This window comes from Engystomops pustulosus, chromosome 10, assembly GCF_040894005.1.
Source record: "Engystomops pustulosus chromosome 10, aEngPut4.maternal, whole genome shotgun sequence".
Taxonomy (NCBI): Eukaryota; Metazoa; Chordata; class Amphibia; order Anura; family Leptodactylidae; genus Engystomops; species Engystomops pustulosus.
Window position 1 is genome coordinate 21,758,274 of NC_092420.1, and position 26,601 is coordinate 21,784,874.

General features: G+C 44.5%; 2 protein-coding genes across 2 annotated transcripts; one reads left to right on the forward strand and one right to left on the reverse strand.

Annotated features, from left to right (window-relative positions):
• Positions 1-1,666: 1,666 nt before the first annotated feature.
• Positions 1,667-14,854, forward strand: ARF4 (ARF GTPase 4). Its single transcript, XM_072126659.1, has 6 exons — positions 1,667-1,995; positions 10,270-10,350; positions 11,184-11,293; positions 12,188-12,259; positions 13,535-13,660; positions 13,744-14,854. Exons 1-6 carry the CDS (start codon positions 1,929-1,931, stop codon positions 13,828-13,830), a joined length of 543 nt encoding a protein of 180 aa, XP_071982760.1. The 5' UTR covers positions 1,667-1,928; the 3' UTR covers positions 13,831-14,854.
• Positions 14,855-19,597: 4,743 nt separating this feature from the next.
• PDE12 (phosphodiesterase 12) lies at positions 19,598-24,193 on the reverse strand. The gene is made up of 3 exons (XM_072126853.1): positions 22,950-24,193; positions 21,483-21,561; positions 19,598-20,113 (listed from the first exon to the last, which is right to left on the reverse strand). The coding sequence occupies exons 1-3, from the start codon at positions 24,120-24,122 to the stop codon at positions 19,671-19,673; spliced, it is 1,695 nt and encodes a 564-aa protein (XP_071982954.1). The 5' UTR covers positions 24,123-24,193; the 3' UTR covers positions 19,598-19,670.
• Between the last annotated feature and the right edge of the window lie 2,408 nt (positions 24,194-26,601).

Below are 26,601 nucleotides of genomic sequence, written 5' to 3' on the forward strand. Positions count from 1 at the left end.
CAGGTCTCGGCCAACCCTTTTAATATACACCCCGCTATTATTATTCATTTACATAGAGCCCCTCTTATGATTTTATATACACTGCCACCCTAATCTAATACATATATATTTCCCCCTCTTAGTTACAATAATATAATGACAGTGACAATGACACATTAACAATGTATATAGAACCCCCTAATGCATTTATGCACAGACCCCTCTTATTTGTTATACAAATATAATTATTTATATACAACTCCTTTCAAGGTACAGAGCCCCCCAATATAGCCCCAAATTTACTAAAAATCTGGCCCCCATATACAACCCCCTACCCACAGTTTTATTAAAGTCAGGCCCCTATATACAGATCCTCCCCGCATAACTATATAAACCATATACAGCTCCCACACTAGTTTCTAAGGTTCCTATATACAGTTTTCCCCATTGAAATTACTGTATATACAGCCTTCTACATACAGATCCCCATCCCCAAGTTTAATGAAATTCTGTCCACATATACAGCCTCCCAGACCTTGTTTAGTTATGTAAGCAGCCCCAGAAAGAGTCTCCCACTCCTCATTTGATTATGTTGCAGTCCAATTGTAAAGTTTCTCCATCCCCACTTTTACCCTAGTGCACAATCTAATTGTTATTCAGCAAGAAAAACTTAAATTACATGTTGTTGTCTTCCCGCGCTGCCGCGATCATTTACTTCTCCTCCAGACTCTTCAGCTCGGGTCGCGGTGACGTCATCACTCGCTGCCCGCGACCTGACCAGAAGTGGCTGGGTCTCCCGGAGCAAGAGAGCGGCGCAGAGAAACAGGTCGGTGCTGCGCTGCTCTGCATATCAATGGAATCGATGTCTTAAGACACCGATGCCATGGATATACATCGCGCTGCACGGACTTGCCAGCGGCAGCTCTGCACTACTTACTGTGAGCGATTCGGGCACTTCCCGAATCGCCTACATTGCAATTATGCCGCTTCCAAAACGGCTCTGTCATCTGCCGCCTGAGGCGGGATTTTCATCCCGCCTCATGGCAGATGCGGCCCTGGCTACGGCTACCTATATACTGGGGGGCATGTGCATATTGTATGTCTCTCAAGGAATTACTTTTTATGTGGCATTCATGGCTCTCTCAGCCAAAAAGGTTCCTGCTCCCTGCTCTAAGACAAGATGCGGCGCATGCGCCAGATGCTGTACTATGTAACAGGTCCGTGTACACCTCCATTATTTACATCAAATATTGCAGACTGTCCCAGTCAGAGCCGTTTTCACTGAACTCTCAGTGGATGTGAAAGGTCAGTGGAAAGTTTGGATTTTAGATGATTTTACGTCACTGGCAGTGTTGTAAGTTCTCTTGAGGAAATAACCTGTTCCCTATAAACATCTGTCAAGAGAAACCTGGGTTTTATGTAGAAATGGGACCATTATGATTAAACACAAAAACAATCGCACGCGATTTTTTAATCATGTGAAAGCAGCTAATTGTGTAAGCCTGATTCATGGCATTTATTAGTTTCCTTGCACTGTCTATCACGCATGCGCAGATGGCAATACAACAAATCATTGCCTGTACCTAAGCGGCGCATGCGCATTGGGATCTGTCGGGCTGGAACCTTTATCGTTGGAAGGGGGTGTGGTCCTATCCCTCTCTCTAATCCCCGCCCCTTACATCCTGCAGGCGTCTCCCTCCGGTTCACTCATACGTTTCCTAGTAGCCGCGCCCTGGGTTAAGCCACGCCCACGCGAGGTCGCGTCCGCGTCACGTGGCCGAGGCCCGCCCATCCCTTCCCCCACTTCCGGTGCAGTTCGGGATGTGGCGTTCGTGACGTCATTTGGACCGCGTTGGAAGCGCTGCCGGGGCTGAGCGTGACGTGGCAGAGAGACGAGTATCCGCCGGGCACCAGAGCAGAGCAGCAGCCGCCGAGCACCCAGCGCCGCCATGGGCCTCACCATCTCCTCGCTCTTCTCCCGGCTCTTTGGCAAGAAACAGATGCGAATCTTGATGGGTGAGTGGGCCCGGCCTGGCACTGCCCCTGCAGGGTGTGAGGGCCCAGCATAGCCCCTGGCAGGTGTCTCCCTTCATACATTGTTCCCAAATTGTATCAACTGCTACAATGAACTGACTTTGTATCCATCTGAATTGAATGTGTGGTCTGGGGGCTGTGCTCAGTGTAGTGATGGGGTGAGATGGGTGATCCATGGGGACAGTACAGATCGTGGCTACTCCCTTCTATCCTTGGCTACTGTCATCCTCTCCCACTGGTCATTTTATCCCATTACTACTCTATGTTTGGGGCGTTTACAGGTTGAGGATTTTTAAAGGACACCTACCACCAGGATGAAGTATTGTAAACCAAGCACACTTACATAATGGTGTGTGCCCCCTATGGCAGAAGATGCTCTTCTTTTAGCTTTATATGCCTTTGTTTTCTAGAAAGAGGTTCGAAAATTATGCAGATGAGCCTTTGGGACTCCAAAGACTCCATTGACATCTATGGAGCCTGGAGCCCCTGATGCTCAGTTGAATAATTTGTGAAACCTTTTCTATTGTAAAAACAAGGTCCAAAGATGCTTAAAGAATAGCAGAACTTTCTCGAGGGGGCACTCACCAGTATGTCAGTGTGCTTGGTTTACAATCCTTCATCCTGGTGGTAGATTTCCTTTAACAAAAATCTTTGTGCCAACTAAAAGGCTGAATATAATTCCTGATCTCTTAAATGGGTGATGTATATTTCGGGCTATAATTGAATTAATAGATCAGTTTGTGTCCCTCTGATCAGTTGGTCCTTCAGAGATGACATCACTGACTCCATTCACATGATTCTCCATTCTGTATCCTCTCCTCCTAGACCGCGATAGCATTGGTGTATTTTATTTTACCATTATCTGTACGACCCCTTTAAACACTGGTGGCAGGAGGGATCCCTCGTATATAGTCCTGTGGAGCGGCTTGTATCGCAGTCCGACCAGTTATTGACCTGTGTAAAAGTGACATCATTCAGGCAACATACGAAGTGGCACTTGATAACTTTGTTGGCCTTGCCTGCCCCATGGGTACCTGTAGATGTACTGCCCTCATTAGTGATGGCCGCCACTTTGTAATGTGGACAGTGAATATCCCATAACTTTCATTTGATTCAGTAAAACTTTATATTTTTATCTGCATGTGATGCCTGGTTTATCCCATGAGATGGTAATGTCAGCACTTACAGTAGTTTTCGCTTTTTTTTTTTTCATTCATAGGTTTCATCTTTGTGCTGTGTACTTTTACATGTGTTAAGTGTCACTTGACTGCTTAAAGGGGTTGTCCAGTCACAAGGAGTTATCACCTCTCTTGTGAATAACTTGATGATTGTGTGTGTCCTGCAGAAGGACTATATTATATCTCCCAAATAAACAGAACAGCGGGTGTATGGCACTGATGGCTGAGTGCTGCTACTTCCATCAGCACCATGGACATAGAGAGTGGAGTGGCTGTGCACATGTCCAACCCCCTACTCCATTCATTTGGGGTGTAATTCCCCATTCTTGTGGTTCATGGAGCGCCTCTGTCCTGTGAATAACTTCCTGATAAGTGGGTTCTCCATGAACCACAAGAATTACCCCAAATTAGTGCAGTGGGGGGTTGGACATTTGCACAGCCGCTTCACTCTGTCTGTTGTGCTGATGGAAGTATCGGAGTACTTTGCTCACCTATCTAGAAGTGCTATACATCCGCTGCTATGTTCTTTTGGGGGTATTACAGACCCTAGTCCTTATGGTCCATGGGACAATCACCACTTGGACCCACACGATCAAAAAGTAATTTACAGTAGAGGTGCTGTATTCTTGTGATTGGACAACCCCTTTAAGTAGGCAAGTGACACTAGACACATAAAAGTGCAATACAAAGTGGAAAGGGGGCGTTTGATGTGACCGAACACCTTTACAGGGTTTTACCACATGGGACAGTCTCTTTACACTAAATTGATCATAATAATCTTTATATAGCGTCATCCGTAGCGCTTTACAAATCACTGGGTATCTGCCTGGGAAGCCCAACAACTTTAGGATCCTTGTGTTCCCAGTGTCCCTATAGGCTCTCCCGCCCTACAGTTCCACATCACTACAGATTCACCAGCCCATCCAACCCCCTTTGTTCAGGAATGTGACACATCAGACATCAGTCTGATCCTGAGCCTGCCACACTGTGCAGAAGCTGCAGCTCTGAGACATTTCCTGGTTGTCTCCTTGCAGGAGGTGTTATGCAATCGTCTTGTGTTCCTGTTCCGGGACTTAGTGATGTGGAAGGGCGACTTGAGTAGTATCTCTGTGTATTTAGTGATTAGATCTATGCAAACATGGCAGTAAACCATTTATACACACACGTATATATTATATAGTGTGTTATGTGCAGCTTCACAGCAACTTTATTTTTATTCTTGACAGACATGGTCATAGTATTAATGGGCTCTACACAACAAAGCGCTTGATCTGGGCATGTTTTACAGCAGGCCATATGCACAGTACATATTACCGTATATATATACAGGCGGTCTCCTACTTAAGAACACCTGACTTGCAGAGACAACCCCTAGTAACAAATGGACCTCTGGATTTTGGTAATTTACTGTACTTTAGTCCCAGGCTAAAATAAACTATATAAGCTGTAACATTTATCACAGGTGTCTGTAATAAAGATTTATTGTTAATCCTGGTTCTTATGACAACCCAACATTTTTAAAACCCAATACACCTGGGGACCAAAAAAAAAATTTTTGCCTGGGGTTACAATTTATAAACTGTACAGTTCCGACTTGCATACAAATTCAACTTAAGAACAAACCAGCAGAACTTATCCTGTAGGTAATTTGGGAACTGCCTGTAATTCTGATTTGGCTATTTAAATTTGCTACAACTATTATCTATGGTTCTTGATGTAATGGGTTTCCATGTGGCAAGTCTTTATATAATAGTAACTATAGTCTCATGAAAGGCGGGTGCTGGTATAGAAGGGTGATTAAGTCTTTAACAGGGATCTACAGGGATTTGTGGATCTTCTGTAAAGATTGGAGACTATGATGATGATCTCATGGTAATGAGATGATTGTCGATTATTCTTCACGTTATGTTGGTGTACAATTATTTCTTTGGCTTAACCCTCATTAAATATGTTGGGGGTTTTGGAAAAATAAGCATGCGGTCTGATTGCAGTTATACTACTCCCTACTCAAAATTAGTATGTGGGAGGTTAATAAAAGTCAGGTCATATGGTTTCTGTTCAGCAGTCCCCGTACCAGTGTATTGGTGTGTTCTAATTTACCTTTCATCTGTTTATTCCCAGGGATTGGGCTTTTGTTTGGATACATTAAAAAAAAAAACATGACTTGTCTGAGCTGCAGACTGGTCAGCTCTCAGCCCCCAGCTTTATGCTCCTTCACAGTGCTCACAGCCTGATGAGCTGAAATCGGTGGGAGGGAGGAGCTGTACAGGAGCACAAAGGTGGAGGCTTAGAGCTGAGGAGTGGCGTGGCCACTGCTCCGAAACCGGATCCACTGCACATGTGCAGAACCCCGGCTTCTCGGACGAGGGCACACAGCTACGAGGAGCTGAGCGCCGAAGATGTCAGGGTAGTAGGAGAAAAGAGGCTACTGGGGCGTGGAGTAGCCATGACATGTAGCCTCGTGTCCGGCTACTCCACGCCCCAATAGCCGTTTTAGAAAATTTACATATTAGGGTAAAGATTTTAGCAGGGACGTGAGGATTAGCTCTAGGGCTATCCTTACGTCCCATACATCCACCTACCACCCGATCTACCTTTATAGGTAGAATTGTGGAAGTAGGTTCCCTTTAAGGTAATGAAAATGATTTTAATCCTAATAAATGTTATCTACTTGAAACTTTTATCCTATAACTTCTACGCCAAAAAGAGCATTCCTACTATATTCTCTGAATGTATGGCCACCCTTTCTAAAGATCAGATCATATCTTCTCTGATTGCTGGTGGTCTTGCGCCAGAATAGGATTTTACAAATTGTTTTACTGTAAAACTCTGTTTCTAAACCTGTTGGTCCACATGTGGTTTTACTATAAAGACTAATCCATGTGTCCATCCACGTTCTGTTATTTGTCTCTATTGAGCATGTGTAGTACCTGGGTCTGGGGCGGGAGGAGATGAGCGGTGCAGGAAGGGATCTGCTTATCTCTACTAACCTGTCAGGTGTGTCTCCTATTTACATTGAATCGGCAGGGATTCCTTCTAGGAAATATTTTATGTGGCTTTAGTCCTGGGGATTTACAAATTCCACCTCGCCTCAGTCGAAAAGAAATTAGAAACCCGATAATTTTTTTTTTTTTTTTTTTGATGAGCCCAATGCACTTATTTCAGAGAAGTGTCAAAGCTCTTGACTATTATATACCTTGTGTCACCCCCTTCATCCTCGTAGACTGTAAGCTCTTGTGTCACCCCCTTCATCCTCGTAGACTGTAAGCTCTTGTGTCACCCCCTTCATCCTCGTAGACTGTAAGCTCTTGTCACCCCCTTCATCCTCGTAGACTGTAAGCTCTTGTGTCACCCCCTTCATCCTCGTAGACTGTAAGCTCTTGTGTCACCCCCTTCATCCTCGTAGACTGTAAGCTCTTGTGTCACCCCCTTCATCCTCGTAGACTGTAAGCTCTTGTGTCACCCCCTCATCCTCATAGACTGTAAGCTCTTGTGTCACCCCCTTCATCCTCGTAGACTGTAAGCTCTTGTGTCACCCTCTTCATCCTCGTAGACTGTAAGCTCTTGTCACCCCCTTCATCCTCGTAGACTGTAAGCTCTTGTGTCACCCCCTTCATCCTCGTAGACTGTAAGCTCTTGTGTCACCCCCTCATCCTCATAGACTGTAAGCTCTTGTGTCACCCCCTTCATCCTCGTAGACTGTAAGCTCTTGTGTCACCCTCTTCATCCTCGTAGACTGTAAGCTCTTGTCACCCCCTTCATCCTCGTAGACTGTAAGCTCTTGTGTCACCCCCTTCATCCTCGTAGACTGTAAGCTCTTGTGTCACCCCCTTCATCCTCGTAGATTGTAAGCTCTTGTGTCACCCCCTTCATCCTCGTAGACTGTAAGCTCCTGTGTCACCCCCTTCATCCTCGTAGACTGTAAGCTCCTGTGTCACCCCCTTCATCCTCGTAGACTGTAAGCTCCTGTGTCACCCCCTTCATCCTCGTAGACTGTAAGCTCCTGTGTCACCCCCTTCATCCTCGTAGACTGTAAGCTCCTGTGTCACCCCCTTCATCCTCGTAGACTGTAAGCTCCTGTGTCACCCCCTTCATCCTCGTAGACTGTAAGTTCCTGTGAGCAGGGCCCTCACCTCTATTGTTCCATATGACGGTTTGTACCATGTACCGGTTTATTTAATATGTATATTTCCCCTATGAGTTGCATTGCGCTACAGAATATGATGGCGCTATATAAATAAAGCTTATCACAGTAGAGCCAGCAGAGGTGGTGTGGGCGCCCGTGGACAGGTTTGGCACTGATTAATGGCTGGTATTTGAGGAATGTGAAGGGCCCGGCTGTGAGAGGTAGGAGCAGTCTCCTGTGCCTGCTGTCTGCACATGGTATCACGTGCTGGGTGACCCCTCCTGTGTCTGCCTCGCCCGTGACGTGGTAGCAGAAGGCTTTGCTGCAGGTGGCACTGATGCCGTGGTGACTCCATATGGATAGATCTGATGCAGGTTTCTGGTTTTATGTACGTTCTGGCATTGATTTTATTTGTGATAAAAAGGAGACTGTGAATTTACTGTGTCGCCTGCAGCGTATGCAGCTCGTTAGCAGCAGATTAAGTGTCTGACCCTTGCGGGGTTAATTTACACTTAATGACTGGAAGTTTATTTGCAGGGAGGAGCATAGGGAACCTCTCATAGGGACCCGCTACAATAGGTGTGGGTATTATTTATTGGATATTAGTATTGGCCAGGAAAGGGATGGTGTGTGGTTACAGAACCTACAGCCCAAAATATTAGGAGCAGACTACAGGGAAGTAAGTTGTGTTCCGGTACCACAGGTCTGGCCCTCTAAAGTTTCTGTTGGATCACGGGTGCTTGTTTGACCATGGAGCGATCAGTCACTGGCCTCAATGGCTACATGTGCATGAATGACATGACTGATGAGGCCTGTAGTAACCTGGCTGGTAACAGACCTGCAGTCCTGGAAAGGAGAAGAATATCTTTGTGTATATATAGCCATAAAGCACCTGCCGGACTCCTTGTAGTAGTAACCACAACACAATAACTATGAGCGGCTCCTTATTAGTTGCATCCAGCTTGTTGATGACGGTTTTTCTCATTTATTATGGACTGTTTAGCAATCTTTCGGCTGCCCCCGCCTGACATGTCCGCCCGGGCACTGCTCATGGAGAACTGGTTTGTTTGTTCTGTTAAGTGGGACTGAGAAGTATTATACAAGTGACATTTACTCCCTGATTTGTCATGTATTTACTCAGGCGTACGACCAAGGCGCCTTACACATCACTTATAATGACAATCAATCCAGTGTTGTGACCCCTGTAGTTCACTTTAGGAGGGGCTGTGCACTTATCAATGGGAAGTACAGTCAATACAGGTGTCATATGGTGTCAGAGAATGACCTCCATCATCCTAGACTGCATTGATAATTCGCTTTCCCCATTGTAAGACCCCACTGTTAACTGTACCCAAGTGTTCCAGAATTTAAAAAACCTGGTGTCTCCCTGCACTGCCTCTGCAAGGGATCTGGAGAATTGCATGGTTAGACTCCAGTTTTCTCCTAGATTACTACAATGAAATTATTACTGAGCCTCAGCCTGTATATAAGCTTGCCTAGGTGATACTGTATCACCAGGATTGGGTACAAATGGAAAAATGGGGCTCTGTAATAATGACAGAAGGATGGAGTGGGTTAGGGGGTGTGATTTTTTTTTTTTTTAAGGGCGTCTGCCACCAGGATCTAGGACTGTGTGCAAATACATAGGTGTTGATAGAGCCTAGAGCCCCTAATTTGCATACAGTCTTTTATCCTAGTGGTAGATTGGGTTAATTCCAGGGGCCAGCAGGCCGAACCCTCTGCTGATCTCTGACCTTAAATTTTTTTAAAAAAAATTAGACTCTGCAACATGAGTTTGCTCATTGCTTATCCCCCTGCTGCATTCATTACCCTCCGTCACTGATCACACGGGGTGTCTGCAATTAACTCATATGAGGTCACCCCCGTCATCTCTGACCATTGTGTTGACGTGTAACATTGGCTGTACAGATGATGGGAAACCAGCTGAGCGTCTACATGAGAGGTTTTCCCCTTTTTATATAGTATTAAAAAAAAATTGCAGTCCATCCGGCTGCCTTCATATGTCCAGGGGTGAATATGCACTGTAAGCTGCGCTGTGATGCTATCGGCAAAGCTTTGTATGGTATTAAAATTGAAATTTGGCTTTATTCCCCCACCTCATCCATCATTTATTACTTGTACAAACAATATGGCTGCCGTAGACAATGGGGGAAGTCATGACTATAGGATGAACCTGTCCGGCTTGTTTTGTGCATTGTTCACCTGCCTAGTAACCGAAACGAGGAGGCAGGGAACGCTTTCTGTTTAGTGGGTTACATTTGTAACTTGGGAGTACGGACATGTCTGTCTACTACTAGAAAAACATGACTGCTTTCTGCCAAAAACCTGCCAAAAAATATGTCGCTCCTGACCATGGGTCGTGCAGCAAACGCTACAGCCTTGTCAATACATGTTGCAGGTCTAATAGAAGACAGCAGATGTGTACATGGCTGCACTTAAGGGCTGAACGTTCGGCTAAATGTGCATTCAAATCTACATATGTTCCGGAGGAGGACACGGTACAGATTTTTATCATCCAGCTCTAGATTCTGTATTATGCATCATATATTTGCATGTACACTTTCCCTTACCAGTCCATAGGAATATGACCCTGTTGTTTGCTTCTGCTAAATGACTACAGTGAAGTCACTCGATGGTTAATCCGCAGCCCTACAGATGGATCGTGTGGTCCTGGCTGTATACGTGCCAAAGAACCCCATTGTTTTAGCAGCACATTGCCCATGTAACAAGTACATGAGCTGCCAGCAATAAGCAGACTATATGGGGGGCTCAATCTTCACATCAACAATTTACGTTTCCATATAGTTTGCATCGGGGTGATGGACATATTTGGTGCTAGAACCCGGACACCCTCATAGAGCAGTGTATGCAGTAGTGGCACATGTGGTTTACAGAGCCGGATTATTCATGTATTTTTATCCTTCTTTGCAGTTGGTCTTGATGCTGCCGGTAAAACCACAATCCTGTACAAGCTGAAGTTGGGAGAAATCGTCACAACCATCCCCACCATTGGTGAGTAGAGCTACAAGAGCGGAAATCTCCCAGCATTCCCTCCTGGTCCTTGTACTTGAGGCTTCCCTGCTGTGTAGCTGTGATATGGTTGGTTGTTATATAGGCATCTGTATGAGAGATAAACCTGACAAAGACAGACTCCATCCTAATTTTAAATGGTTTTTTTTCTCTGTTTAATACCTTTTTAAGCAGTATTTCTTTATATGAATAAAGAATAAGTTTGTGTGCTATGCTCAGGATTTCCGTGTTTAATCTGCGGCTGCAGGAGATTCTTTTCAATCCTTTATATACGGTAAATCGATGAGAGGGCAGAAGAGTAACTGTAGAAATGTGCAGCCGGCCCCAGCTCAATGCTTGGTATACTTAAGGCCGATCTAACGAGACTCCGGGGTGTATGACCTGAGGTGATGCTACTCCGCTAATCACTTCCCTCTCCATGGCCCTGTGTGGGAAGCCCAGAGCATGATGGGACATGTAGTTGATGCAGTGGCTGCATTATTTAAAGAAAATCTACCATCGAAATCCATTATGATAAACCAGGGACACTTACTTATAGATCCAGGCACCGGGACTGTGGTATCTTCCATTATTTTTTATCCATGACCTCCTTCCTTCTAAAAATCTACTTTAAAGAATTATGCTAATGAGTCTGATGAGCTTTGTGGGTGTTACCAGACCCTCTCCTTGTTGTCGTTGCACATGGTTTTCCCCTCCCTCTGTCTGGTATAATCCCTGATTTCATATCCATTGAGTATAACATGGAATGTATTTCCTGGCTCAGGTGTTTAAGCTTGATTCATATTTTTTTTTTTTTGTAATTGTGTCTTTTATAGGTTTTAATGTGGAAACTGTAGAATACAAAAACATCTGTTTCACTGTCTGGGATGTTGGCGGCCAGGACAAAATCCGACCCCTGTGGAGGCATTATTTCCAGAACACACAGGTAAACTCAATGATTGGCTGTAGCATAACGTTCACCTGACGCCACTTTAATTTTAGCTAATTATCTTATCCATCTGATGTTCATGGTCCGGCAGCTTGCTGTTAGACACATTCACTGCAATTGCCCAGTATGAGGGATCATTTACGAGGAGCTGAGCTGCAATCTGGTCGCCTAATGCTCTGCTCTAGATACAGAAGTATTGGGGTATACATAATATATACTGCAGGGGTTGCCGATTTATGTAAGGTTTAAACTGCCAGGTTTATAGTCTCAAAGGGGTCACAAGCACATTCTTATTGGGGTTCAGACTGCTGGGATGCCACCGATCAAGAGATTGACCTGTCATTTCACTTAGTGAGAGACACCCAAACACTTATTGTGATGTTCTATACGATGCTATGAGAGTTCTGGAAATTGCTGAGCACAGCGCTCCGTTACTCAGGCACTTCCATTCACTGTCTTAGTGTGCCCTGGAGATGCCCAAGTACTGTGCTAAGCTATTTCCTATCCTCCGAGTACTGAAAATAGCAGCCGGACGCATGCTTGACCTGCTGCTCTATCAATTAGTGAGAACACAACCCCCATTCTGGTGATCAGTAGGATCCATTCTCAAGATCCTAAAGGTCCTGGCAGCTGGACTCCCACCAATCATAGGGGTAGCAATCATACTTGGTACAATCCCTTTAAAGTTTGTTCACTACTCGAATTCGGAGTTTCTCCTACTTCAAAAAGCATCACCTTAGGGGGTCCGTGCTTACCGGCACAGTTCTGCTCGTGTGGGTCCCAGCATCAGATTTGGTCTTTAGCCCAACTAATAATTGGTCATGCAGATAATTTCAGTGTAAATGTATATTTTCCACATCAGAATTTCTCATATTTATTTTTTCTTTTTAGGGCCTCATTTTTGTTGTAGACAGTAACGACAGAGAGCGAGTGCAGGAAGCCGCAGAGGAATTGCAGAAGATGGTGAGTATGATGAGTGGGGCAGGATTTTTTTAGGGGTTGAAATTTTACATTTCCAGACGTTTTTATTTCAGAGGTTATTTTACCAGCTTCAGTCTGGCACAGATCTGGCAGCCCATGCATCTCAATTCCAATGAATAACCATATACATTGAGACCTCTCCTCTTTGTGAAAACAGAGATGCAATGTTTATTATGCATTTAGGCCATCTTCAAGACCACCCCAAATAGGACCACTCTTCTGTGCAACTTGGGATGGTCCCCTTATAGCAGATGTGTTCCTGTCATTAAGGCAGAGCATACAGCTGCTATGGGGGGTAGGGAGCACTGTCCTGATCTTATCTTGCTTCCTGGTATAATTGCTGTGTTATCATTTGCTTCCCCTATTGGCAGCTGAATGCCAAGAGATTTTTACCACTACCATTGAGTTTAGCAAAAGCTGTATTCATTTCTGTGCATTGAGCTCCCCCTTGTGGTGGCTGCAGACAGATGGTTTTAACACCCTGTGTTGTATACAGATTTATCAGTAAATGTACCCTTTCTCTGCTATAAATGGAAAGCATGTTATGATGGACACTGCATAGTAATAATGCATCTGGTAGAGTGTAATTCTTTAGACAAAAATAATCTTGAGTCCCAAGACCACAGGGACCTTCCTTGGCTATAATGGCACCCAGTGCTCAGTTCCTAATATATACCAGGGAGTAATAACGAAGGAACAACACAACACAATACTAGTTCTCAGAAAAGATGTTCCTGAATTATTTTACTAAAATTGTCTGGTCGGGTCTTTGGCAGCGTCAATGATTAGTACACAGTGTGGGTGTCTTGTAGGGAGATCCTGCTGTTCTGGACGGCTCTATTTATATCTAAAGCAGATAAAAGTTCTGTCTAGAACAGATGACTATTGGTCTGATGTGTCCTGTGTAATAAATGAGCATTACTGTATTTGACAATAAGTGAGATCGCTGGTTTTATTCTCTCCATAGAACAGTAGCTTAGTGGTTAGCATTACAACCTTGCAGCGCTGGGGACCTGGGTTACAAGTCCCAGGGTCAGCATCTGCAAAGAGTTTGTATGTTCTTTCTGTGTTTGCGTGGGTTTCCTCCCACCTTCCAAAACATACTGGTAGGTTGATTAGACTGTGAGCCCCATGGGAACAGGGACTGATGTAGTGCTGCATAATCTCTGTTCTATATAATTAATAATAATTATTATTGATATTAGACAGAATAATAATACTATGTAACATGTCTAACACGAGTGCATTTGTATTTAGCTCCAAGAAGATGAACTGAGAGATGCTGTGTTGCTGGTGTTTGCCAACAAACAAGATTTGCCCAACGCCATGGCCATCAGCGAGATCACCGACAAGCTGACGATCCAGAATCTCCGCCACAGAACTGTAAGTATATGACGGAAGACTGGTAAATACAACATACTGATGGATGTGCGGCTCATTCCTCGCTCACCTGCCTTGTCTTTCAGTGGTACGTGCAAGCAACATGCGCAACTCAGGGGACCGGTCTGTACGAAGGACTGGACTGGCTATCAAACGAACTCTCCAAGCGTTAAGAAGACCCCCCCCGCGGCGTTCAGCAGAGGACACAATGAATAGAAGTGGTCTAGGCGCGTAACATCCCAACTAGTTCTAAAAATGTTCTAAAGAAACGGAATGGGAGCAGCAAACACTCTAAAAAGTTTCCAGATTCTTTTTGTTGCCGGTTCTTCCCCCCCCCCCCCTTGAGTTTCCATATTGCTTTCAGGGCAATGTGGCTAGACATGAAGCAGAAAATAATAAATTCCCCCTTATGTGAAAGTGTTTTCTGGTTTTACTTCTCCTTTACATGCCTGGAAATAATTATTGTGATGCTATAGATTTGACTGCTCCCCCCCCCCCCCTTTCCTATCCTTGTAATCCCTACCCCCCACCTCCACGAGACGAACACTTACAATGTCATTTCTGAGTCGGTCGCAGCTCTCCTATGTAAAGTGGGGCTGTTTTAATTATTGCACACTTTTGCCGAATTCTTGCTTTACTGATGTTTTTGAAGAAGTGTCTCCCGCCCCCCCGGCCCAATTCCTTTTCCCACGTGTCATTCCTTAGACTTTCTGCTGGATTAAAACGTAGCATTCCATATCTATTTATTTCTCATCCATGCCAAAAAAAATACTTTACTTTTTTTTTTTTTAATATGTCCGTAAAACACGAAACACTATACGCCACCAATTCTTATTTCTTTTAACCCTATGTTAGCCAAGACTAACTTTTTGCAATGAGGGTTGGTGGAAAAGACCTTTGCTGGAGCAATAATTTGCAATAAGGCTGAGAGCTTACAGCAAAGCGGCCCCCCCGGCTTGTTTTATTCCTCAGCAGATTGTCTCGATTTAGGGTATTTTTTTTATGTTGCTTTCAGCTTGACTGTTTTTGCCCATTGTATCATAGTTCTGCTGATGTTTTATTGTTTATTGGTGAACATATCTTCATGATGCAAGATTTTTTTTTTTTTTCTTTTGTTTTGGAATTCCTCAATCTGAACAATTGACGTTTTCTTCATACCCCACTAAGAATTATTCCTAATAAAATAATGAAAAAGTTTTTCTTTGTATTGACTTATTTCTCTCTCAAACTATTGATCTGTGCTAAGCGTATTAATGTTTTGTATCTAATATATTTTCTGTATCAATTCCTCACAACTTTCTACATATCCGCTTGCTGTCAATCTATAGGAAGCTTCATTGTTTACTTCCTGTCGGTAAAAACAAGTCCCTGGTCATGTGATGTCACACAGGTGCACGGCTCGTTATGTCCCTGGTCATGTGATGTCACGCAGGTGCACGGCTCGTTATGTCCCTGGTCATGTGATGTCACGCAGGTGCACGGCTCGTTATGTCCCTGGTCATGTGATGTCACGCAGGTGCACGGCTCGTTATGTCCCTGGTCATGTGATGTCACGCAGGTGCACGGCTCGTTATGTCCCTGGTCATGTGATGTCACGCAGGTGCACGGCTCGTTATATTTCCCTGGTCATGTGATGTCACGCAGGTGCAGCGGCTCGTTATATGTCCCTGGTCATGTGATGTCACGCAGGTGCAACGGCTCGTTATATGTCCCTGGTCATGTGATGGCACGCAGGTGCGCGGCTCGTTATATGTCCCTGGTCATGTGATGTCACGCAGGTGCGCGGCTCGTTATATCCCTGGACAGATTTCTTTCAACAAAAAGTAAACCATGATGCTTCCTACAGAATGACAACAAGCAGAGCTCAGATGAACCATGAGGAATTGATATTGAAAATATATTGGAAAATTTGTATAACGTTTTATTGCCCAAACAATATTAATGATCTTCCAAAAAGTTGGAAAACCCCTTTAACAATGTGATTATCCTATGAACCTGAAGCTGAGTAGCATCAGAAGTTATGTGATCAGGTCTCATTGAGCCAGTAATAAATTGTTCTTATGTTGTCGGGCCTGCTGCTGCTCCAGGTGTTTTGGCACCTGTGTCTCAGGCAGTACATGGTCTCTTCCACAAGTGATGTAAGATGTGCCCCCCCCCCCCCAGTGCCAAATAACTGAAATGCACTTTTTCTTTTGTTTTGTGCCCACCTTCCACCGCTTCCCCAAGTCCACAAGAGGGTTTTTTCACAGCAAGACAGGATTGTGTAAAATAAGTCTTAAAGCACCTCATGGTTCAAAGTCTGGTCCCCGATGTATTGAAGTAGATTTGGTGAGGATATTTAGGCAATATTTCCTTTTTTTTATGACCTCTTTAATTCTTTGCACAGCAACACTGACATAACTGACTGCAGGTGACAATATACAGATTTGTGAAGTTTTGTGTGTGCAGAATAATACATACACACAGCCAGTCCCCGGGTTACGTACAAGATGGGGTCTGTAGGTTTGTTCCTAAGCTGAATTTGTATGCAAGTCGGAACTGTATATTTTATCATTGTAATCCCAGCCAGAACTTATTTGTTCTCTGTGACAATTGGATTTAAAAAAATGTTGGATTGTCATAAGAATCAAAATTAACACTAAATCTTCATTACAGACACCTGTGATAACTGTTACAGCTGATCATTGTAGCCTAGGACTAAAGCACAATAAATTACCAATATCCAGAGGTCCGTTTGTAACTAGGGGTCGTATGTAAGTTGAGTGTTCTTAAGTAGGGGACCGCCTGTATTTATTATATAGGCCTACATTCAGCACATGGATTCAGGTCATTATGTGAGAGGAAAAAAATGTGTTGCTGGGGACCCAAGGGGAATAATCCAAGCTGTTTACATGCGCCCTCTCCCTGCTAGTGCTGAACACCCTGCAATTTGCAGTAGCTGCGGAAGGATTCTGGCCTTCATGGCAGATTATCTTTGCAAATATATCATTTGTGCCAGGGTAAAATGTGATCTTCAAGGGATTTTTTTTATAACATGGTGGATATGGCAGGGAAACTAACTTCTTGGTTTCTCTATTTTTAAGGAATAGAGACAAATCTGGGTTTATTTGTACACCACATTCCAAAGTATTATGCAAATTATATTTATCTCCGTATAATAAGTCATCAATCATTAGAAAACTGGAATTTTATTGCATAAAACCTCCCGATGATAACAAGATATTATTCAATCTCAAAATGCACAGTTCCAAATTATTCTGCACAGCCGTTTCATAACATTTTATAGGTTATAAAGCTTTGAAAATGGTCATATGTTAGATTTTTTTGATTTATGTGCAAATCTATTTCAATCCAAAACATCCTAACAGGCCAAGTTACATGTAACATAAGACCCTTCTTTTATAGCACCTTCATAATTCTTGCACCCATTGAACTTGTGAGTTTTTGGAGAGTTTCTGCTTGAATTTCTTTGCATGGTGTCAGAATCTCCTCCGATAGCTGCTGTTTTGATGTGAATCCAAAGCTGTTTTGAAACCTCCAAAGGTTCTCGGTCAGAAACTCTACTCTATTTTTATGACTCCGGAACCCTAAAGGGGCTACCAGCTTTCTCACCCTGATTCCACTTCAAAACATGACTCCACCACCTCCTTGCTGATGCTGCTGGTGCTCCACTACTCCATCTGGACCATCCAGGATTGAAGACTGTTTGTAAATTAGTCTTCATGTACGTCTGGGCCCACTGCACCCATTTCTGCTTGTGAGGTCTTGTTAGGGGCAGCCAAATAGTACGTTTATGCACCACAGAAAGTCTTTGAAGGATCCTACACCTTGAGGTTTGTAGGACTCCGGAGGCACCAGCAGCTTCAAATATGTTTGCAATAGGCTACATTCCCACTGCCGTGAGCCCGTAGCACGGCGGGCACACGGCAGCGCGGGGAGAGGAGGAGGAGGAGGTGGTGAGCGTAGCTCACCCCCGCCCCTCTCCATAGCGATGTGTGGCCGCGTCGCCGTAATACGGGAAAAGATAGGACATGTCCTATCTTTTCCCGGGCTACGGAGCGGTACTGTGCTGCACCGTACCGCTCCCGTAGGGGACTGCGAGCCCACAGAAGTGTATGGGGGACGTATATCGGCCGCATATATGTCCCCCATACTGTAGTGTGAATGCAGCCATAGACTGTAAGCTCTTGTGAGCAGGGCCCTCACTTGTATTGTTTGTGCTCTGTAATGTAACATATTGGCATTTTGGCAGCTGCTCCCTTACAGTAATGCAGCAAATTCAACAAATGACCATGTTCAGCTCTTTACAACCTATAAAATGTTTTGAAACTGCTGTGCAGAATAATTTGGAACAGTGCATTTTTTTAAAAAATTTTGAGTAATATCCTGTTGTCATTGGGAGGTTTGGTGAATAAAATGTAATTCGTTCTCTAATGCGTGATTACTTATTATACTGACTGTCATTTGCATCGACCATTTAGGAAAATCAGAGATAAATATCATTTGCATAATAATTTGGAACGTGGTGTACATGCCCATCCAATTATATTGCAGTTATATTATGATCTTTTTTACAATAAGATCCTTAAAGAGGCCCTCAGTCACCAGATTTTGACCACCCTGACTAACAATGCCTACTGATAGTGTTACAAATCCTCCCTATGTCATCTAAAATTAGCTGCCAGTGGGGCACTGTACCTTAATTACAGATGTTTTGCTGAAATGCAAATTAGCTTTTGTGACTCGTGTCTGGTATGTATAACTCTTCTCTCTCTCCGGCTGGGAGTGAACCACATCCATTATTTTGACTGACAGTCATACATAGGGTACAGTTTGCTATTGTTAAGAGGCTGAGATGATGATGTTTTATTTTACCATGTACAGAGCTGTATGACTGCTTGTTTTCTGTGTAACAAATTGCACTTCATATTCCATGCCGTGTACTGCAGGAAAAGAAATTCCAAATGCAGTGAAATTGGTGAAATAGGCATTTGCTCCATTTTCTTGTGGGAAGGATTTTAAAACTTTCATTGTGTGCCCCAAATTACATGTCTACTTTATTCTTTAGGTTGGGTGATCACTTGGATACCAAATTTATATAGGTTTTATAATGTTTTGATACATTTACAAAACTGTAAATCTAAAATGTTAACCCTAGGTTGTCTGACCCTACAATTTACTACTGTTACAATCGCACATTGTAATAGATGGGATAAAATGAGACAGCCTCTCGTCTTTTTATGATCGCGTATAACCGATCATGGTAACAGATCGCACCCCCCCCACGGCGATCGAATTCAAACCCACAGGATTTAACTGCTCCTGCCAGCTTTGCCAGAGGCATTTACATGGTTAACACCCATAATCATTACCCGAAATATGCAGCAAGTGCCCACTATGTATGGACGGCCCTCTCCATAGAGCGGGAGCCGAAGTGTGACATACTATTACATCACACGTCGGTAAGGTGTTAAAACAGAAGGCAGCAGCGTTTTCCATTGTATGCTCATACAGTGGGATACATCCTCCAGTTTGGTTGGGGAAGGCGTGAACATTGGCAGTAGCTAGTGGTGGCAAGAAAACTGAAAACCATGTGCTGTCTGTACAGGCTCTGAATTTTTTTTTCCCCTTTGCTCATTTAAAAAAAAATGCAAAAAAAAGTGTTTTAGCTTATATAAATTAATGGGTCAGTATCAATCACATGGATGTGAAAATTACTCATGTGCATAAATCCTAATCATTAGATGCATTGTTACAGTACAACCTCTTAGAAAATGCCCAAGACAGGGGTGCTAGTCGTGTCACCACCTATGGGGGAGCAGGCGTCACATTAGCACATTCAGACAACGCTCATTCACTTGTGGTGGCTGCTTTGCTAGTCATCTGCTACACACTTCAGTCATTAGACCTTTCTGCAGAAGGAAGACACAAAGCCATTGCTGAAGAACATTTTTTAGTGAACAGTGTTTGATTCAGCAGCATAAAAATAGGACATCTGTAAACATCATGGACCCTATTTCCACCGTAGGTCACATATAAGTGCTATATGGTCAGAGGGGTGCGAGACGCTTGGTAGAGCTTGGTGACTAGTGACTTCTTCATGACTTGGCATGGGAATTACTTGTTCCACTTCTAAACTTTCAGAGTCAATGAATATATAATCCAGACAGCCGTGGAAGCCGCCCACGTAATTCGTGTAGGCAGGCTCCCCGCAGGCGCTCTTCAGTTTGAGAGGGTGGCTGAGAGACATATTGCAGCGCTCCTCCTCTCCATTGGATGTCCAATCTTCATGGCTTTCAGAGATGGTCCCATCTCTAACAAAACTGTACATACCAGTGGAAGGGGTGCTATTAAAATCTCCACAGAATATGATAGGAATGCCAGGGTAGAGTTCATAGGCCACATGTCTGATGTGAGATAAGGCCACCGCTATTTGAAGTAACCGGATGTTGCCACCTGGAAGCAGAGAAAAGAGTTAATAAAAAAATTTGGAGTTAATCTGTCTATAGACACCAGGGAGCTCTGATAATGGATCTCAATTATAGTTGAGTCTATAGGGAGAAGGTAATAACATCGATGTTGTAGGTAGAAAAAAGCCTCAAGTCATAAACAGAACCAGAAGTAACTGGCAGAAGCTTAGCCCTTGTCCAGGATAATGGCCAATCTGAACACTCATTTTAGGGCAGCTTTACACTTGCGAGTTCAATCCATTAACAATACAAGGTCCTGGGGACGCCTCGCACCATATTGATATATGCTGCATGGAGTTCCTGCTTCCCAGGTAAATAGCAGCACTGAAATTATTTATGAACAGGTATGACTAAGGACTAATACATTGTTCTGTCCGAAACAAGTTACCACATGCATTTTTGAAGTTATTTTTTTTGTACTTTCGATGTGCATCTTTGTGGGTGAGCATCAGCATTTTTTTTCCCCCTACATATTTTGCTATGCTCTGAAATTTTTTACTTTATTTACCCTAATTTTACCACCAAAAACTGGGAAAACCTATTGACTCGAGTATAAGCCGAGGGTGTAGTATACAGCCAGCCCCTCCCCAGCGCATAAAAAGTAAAAAACTTAATACTCACCCCCGAACCCTGGCGGTGGCTCCTGGGAGCTTTTGTCTTCTTTCTTCTCTAGCCGGCAGAGTCGCGTCCATGCAACCTGCCGGCGGGCACACACTACGATGTGGCGGTGTTGTCGCTGATGATGTCATCAGCGGCGACACCGCTGGATCATAGTGTGCGTCTGCCGGCAGTTCACATGGATGCGACTCTGCCGAGAAAGAAGAGGAGCCGCGCCGGAGATCCGTACACCGGAGGGTGAGTTAAGTTTTTTTATTTTTGACAGTGAGGTTTTTCAGCACATTTTTTTGTGCTGAAAAACTCTGCTTATACACGAGTATATACGGTAAATGTCGGCTCTCCTGCATACTGGGGAAGCAGGCACTCCATGCATTATCTAGAAATATGGTGCTCCGAGTCCCCAGGAGTAGATTGGGTTTGTGAAGTGATCAGCAGCACTCATGCTCGACCTGTCGCTCTATTAACTAGTACAAACGAAACCCCCGTTCTTGCAATCAGGTTAGGGGATAGCTATCAAACATGGTACAAAGCCCTTTAATTATAAATTTGCACTACTGATAATATACAACTTAACGCTAAATACATATGATTCCCTCTTCCATCTGTCACATCACAATGACCGCCTCTTATGGACCTTGTGAGGAGTTTCTGGTTATGGTTCTAGTATTCTACAAGTGAATGTTCACAAGAACGTGAGGGACTGTGGTCATATATCACAGACATGTGCTTTCACTCACCTTTTGGGTGGAAGTAAAGATGAGTGTTGGCCACACACACTTTTCTAGAAGGATCTGCCGTGGACTCAAGGACAGAAACCTAAGAGCAGGACAAAAGAAAATATTAAATATTTATCAAGTCACATAATAAAGCCTCTTGTACATTTACTTATTATAAAAGAGAAAAATTAATAATGTACAGTCTATAATTTACCATGTATACAAACCAAAGTTAGTGATGTAAATCTTAAAGGAGTTGTCTGGGGGTAAAAAAAAAAACATAGCTTCATTCTTTCAAATACAATGTGCCTGACCAGGGCTTGCAATAGTACAGCAGCTCAGCAAAAGAGTGCCGAGTTGCAATACACACTACCAATGGTCAAGTGTGGTGCTGTTTTTAGAAGAAAGCAGCCATGTTTTTTTAACCTTTACCTTTATGTTACAAGAATGCCAATAAGGGTGTCCTGCTGTTGAGACTTATCACAGTCAGATATTATCTGGGGGTAAAGGTGTGTTATCCACCATGTTGTGCTGGGTCCCTTACATGATGGAACCCTATTGATAATTCAAGACTTCCACCAGGGTTCTGCTATTTTGACATCAATAACATTATTGAAGTCATATGGCAGATGTAAGCAGAGACTTTACAAATTTTTTTTATGCTTGTCCCATGGAGTATGGGGCCTGATTACTAAGCAGCTGAACTGAACCTCATTTTAGTTTAACTGCTGAGTAAGTCCACGCAAAAAAAGAGTGATTGAACAAATTAATTTGTGCGAACGCGGCCTTAGACTCTACACATGGATACAGACTCCGTCTGAAGTAAAAACTTGCGGAAAATCCATATAAAGTACATGGCGATTTACCACAGATTTACCAAAAGGTTTCCGCTGCCTTTTTTGTCAATATTTTAGAAAATTAGGTTAAAAATGTGATTTTCAGTTTGAAATGCTCTCAGCCAACATGTGGTATAGCGCCACTACTGGGAATTCTCTCCATTTTGCTATTCTCTGCTACTTATGATCAGGTATATTTACATTATTTTCAAAATCCAAAACAAAACCTGAGACAATTCAAGTATATCAACTTTTATAACCGATCGCAATCAGTTTTTTTTGGTTTGTAATGTTAGTAGCGTGTTACTTTAATTGCAATTTAAATTATGGGAAATTTATCACTGTTGCCAAGAGAAGTTTAGTACTTTCTCATAGCAACCAATCAAGAACATAGTTCTGACTGGAAGTGAAAGAAGTAACCTAATTAGCTGCAAGGGCCGAATGCTGCCACCAATCAGAACATTGTGTTTTAACAGAGACTGAAAGCAGTAAACCCATTGGTTGCTAGAGTCAAATGCTGCCTCGCTCTCTCATTTGCAAATAGCAACCAATCAGATCCCAGTTTCTATCCTGCGTAGTGATGAAGCTGCGATGTTATTGGTTACTATGGATAGCTAAACTACATGTCCCAGCATGCCCCGGTGCCGGTTACCTGCAGGGCGGAGGACCTCTGCAGCATCTTGTCCTTGGCTCCCGGATAGCAGCTGAGGCTCTGGAGCAGGTCCTGGTGCAGGGGGTCGGCGGTCAGCGCTTCCCCCAGCAGGATGTCGTGCTGGCTGCACAGGCGGTAGCGGCTGCGGCGGTAGAAGGTGGCCAGGCCCTCGTGCTGCTTGTCCTTGAGGCGGAAGAGTCCGTCCAGCCCGAAGGCCTCGAGCGCCGGAGCCAGGCTGTCCGAGAAGACGGCGCGGTCCACCTCCTGCAGGCAGAGCAGGTTGGCCCGGTAGCCGCTCAGCTCCTTGCGGATGAGGCAGTGGCGGTATTCCATCTCCAGGGCGTAGGGGGCGCAGTAGGGGAAGAGCACGGTGCGGGCGTGCTCGGTCTGCGCGTACACATCGGCCAGCAGGTTGTAGGATACGGCTCGGGTCACCGGTTCCTCCGTCTGCCGCTGTGTGTACAGGTGCCGTTCATCGAAGGTGCAGGCCCCGGGCCCCGCCTCCACCGGCCCATCCAACTCCAGCTCCCGGCTCTCCCCGTACCGGCTCCCGTCCCCCGGGGTGCAGCGCAGCTTCAGCCGCGCTCCGATATCCCCCACCGCCGGGGTCAAGACGCGCTCATGGCCGGCCTCCTCCCACCGCTGCTGGGCGCCGCTCTCAGGACAGTCCCCGGCTTCACCCCGGGCCTGCTGCTTGTACCACACGAAGAGCGAGTGATCGGGGTCAGCGAACTCCAGGCGGAGGCGCGGGCAGACGGGGAAGTCAGCCATGACGTGCCGGGGCAGCTCCAGCTCCGGGCACATGGGGGGATTCCTCTCCACCCGGTACACCGCATCCCCCACCCGCAGCTCGGCGCCGTCCTGCCAGGCCTCCGCGTTAGTCTGGGCCTCGGACACCGGCTGCCCCCGGTAGTAGAGCCGCACTGGAGGCCCCGGGGCCGGCGGCTCTTTGCGCTTCTTGCTCTTGGTGGCGCTGGCGGAGATCCGGGCCAAGGCTCTGCCCAGCGGCTCCGCCTGATCCCTCTGCAGCTGCCGCTGGGAGCCGGACAGGGTGAGGGAGATGCTGAGCTTGGCCTCCGCCGGCAATGCCCTCACCACCGCCTTCTCCATGCCGCCTGCCCGGCCCAAGAGCCGCAGCGCCCCGCCAAGCAGCCGCGAGGAGGCGCCGCTCATGGTAGCGCCATCTAGTGGCGGCGCAGCGCGGCCCCTCCCCCGGGGAGATGCTAGAATGCGGTCACTAGAGGCAGGTGTGGTGTCACGTGTCATCAGAGGTCACGTGACATGTTATATGGGCGGGGCCTCCTGCCTTCTGCTGTCACTGCAAGTGGGGAAAGAAGGTGACACCATGGAGGACCATGGGTTACATGTGGATTATAAGAGGTCTAATAGCTTCAGTCTGCGACATGGGTGTCCATGCTGTAAGTTTGTGGGTGCTGTCTGTCACATCAATCAAATAGACCACAATCTTGTGCTGAGTAGGAATGTTATGGCAATGTCTGCTTCAGCCTCTGGCAGTCACATGTCATCATCACGAATCTGTAAATGTGGGCACTGTCAAGGATCGGTCTCAGACTTTTTGACCTTATAAACAATACTTTTATTAATGTTACAATCTGTAAAACATGTGTAAACAAGAATAATATATCAATAAATATAGAATAAAATGTTCCTATACATTTCCTATATATTTATTGGTATATTATTCTTGTTTATACATTGTAAGATTAAAAGTTTTGTTTATAGGGTCAAAAAGTCTGAGACCGATCCTTGACCGTGCCCAATTCTTGCTGTAACGATTTCTCCTTTTGGTGTTAAGGTTAATAGTGGCAGCACGCAAGGCCGGTCAGATAAAAATTGATAAGTGCCACTAAAAAAGTTTTTTAACATGTCATCATCATGACGTCACCGCTGCAGCCCATTTTCAAACAGAGGCCTGGAGCTACAAGCAGGAGGATGTAGGTATATATTGACAAGCCTCTTATGTCCGCTGGTGGAGCATTTAAAAATAAAAGAAGGGAACAAAGTTTTAGAAAATAATAAAAATAAATGAAATTGAAAAAAAGGCAATCATTGGTTTTTTTCCTGACTTTATTTTTCTGTGAAATAATACATAAAATAACACACAGAACAGAGGCTAAAAGGCCATTCAAAATTTTTTTTCAATAAAATGTTCGTTGCAAAAAAAATAAAAAAATAATTTTGCAAAAAGGCTTTTTAACCCCTTAGCGACCAGGCTCTATTTTGTTTTTGTGTTTCCATTTTTCACTCCCCACATTCAAAAATCTATAACAATTATATTTTTCCATGTAAAGAGCTGTATGGGGGATTGTTTTCTACGTAACAAATAGCGCCTCATAGTGACTGATTTGGCAAGCAATGTGCAGCGCTGCATAATCTGGTGCGCTATATAAATAAAGAATTATTATCATAAGGGATACTAAATATATGAATTTTAAGCAGCCGGGTAGAATGGAGTCTCTTGAGGCAGGTGTGGTGTCATGTGTCATCAGAGGTCATGTGACAGGTTATATGGGCGGGGCCTCTTGCTTTCTGCTGTCAGTGCAAGTGGGGAAAGAAGGTGACACCATGGAGGACCATGGGTTACATGCTTAAAAACGGGCCAAAAACGCTGTGTGTGGCATCACCCTAAGGAGCCCTGAACTGGATTGTTATCCATTAGCTGCAGCAACACATGATTGCAAGAACAGGAGAGCAGTAACTGGGATTGTCCCGCTGAATCCAGGACGGTTGGGAGCTAAGCACTAAGGCCTCTTTCACACTTGTGCTTTTCACGCATTGCACTCTGACACATTGTAACTGACAGGCTTTTTCACACACACAAGTTTTTTTTTAACATGCCTTTAAATCTCAGCATTCTCTACTTTTGCAAGTCACGCTAGTGAAAAACGTCTATAAAATTGCATCAAAAACGTATTGCACTCTGAGACATATGCAAGTCCAATGCATTTTTCACAGATCAATTGCCATAGAAAAGATCGACCTCAGCCCTGAGGGCGCGTTCACACGTGTTTTTGTCGCGTTTTTATTGCGTTTGAAACGCATATACAACAGCTGATGAGAGGTGATTTGCCTAATTACATTACCGTTTACTTTTGTAAACACAATGTTAACGCATGCGCAATGAAAACGCAGGTCAAAACGCAACATGTGAACGCGCCCTGAGGACGCATTCACATGTTCCACTAGCGTTGTGTTCATAACGCGACGCTAGTGCACAGGGGGTTGCGCTCGGGCCGATCGCATATGTGTTTCCAGAGAAACGCATGTGATCGGGTTATCAATCGCATGCGTTTCCTGGGAAACGGATATGCGATATGGCCCGAGCCCTGCCCCCTGTGTTCTAGCGCTGCGTTATGAACGTGTCACTAGCGGAGAATGTGAACGCGTCCATAGTCGTTTTTCAAGCACGTTACCTGCACATGAAAAACGCAATGAAATTGCCAAAAAAAAAAGATGTGTGAAAAACTGACACTAAACAAACTCTATTGAAAAATGTCAGTTTTTCACTGACCAAACTCTGATCGCCCCCTGATCAGACTGATGTGATCTGCAAAGCAAGTGTGACAGGGGCCATACACTATATAGAGGCACCTGGGGGCCACACTACTGAGCCTCATCAGGAGCATGCCCA

Bases quoted from the DNA above. Each gene is read 5' to 3' on its own strand.
- ARF4 (XM_072126659.1), top strand. From the start codon at position 1,929: ATGGGCCTCACCATCTCCTCGCTCTTCTCCCGGCTCTTTGGCAAGAAA. The intron at 10,351-11,183 runs GTGAGTAGAGCT...TGTCTTTTATAG, and splicing joins CACAACCATCCCCACCATTG to GTTTTAATGTGGAAACTGTA. The intron at 12,260-13,534 runs GTGAGTATGATG...ATTTGTATTTAG, and splicing joins CAGAGGAATTGCAGAAGATG to CTCCAAGAAGATGAACTGAG.
- PDE12 (XM_072126853.1), bottom strand. From the start codon at position 24,122: ATGAGCGGCGCCTCCTCGCGGCTGCTTGGCGGGGCGCTGCGGCTCTTG. The intron at 21,562-22,949 runs GTAACCGGCACC...TCCTGCTCTTAG, and splicing joins AGAGGTCCTCCGCCCTGCAG to GTTTCTGTCCTTGAGTCCAC. The intron at 20,114-21,482 runs GTGAGTGAAAGC...CTCTGCTTCCAG, and splicing joins TCTTTACTTCCACCCAAAAG to GTGGCAACATCCGGTTACTT.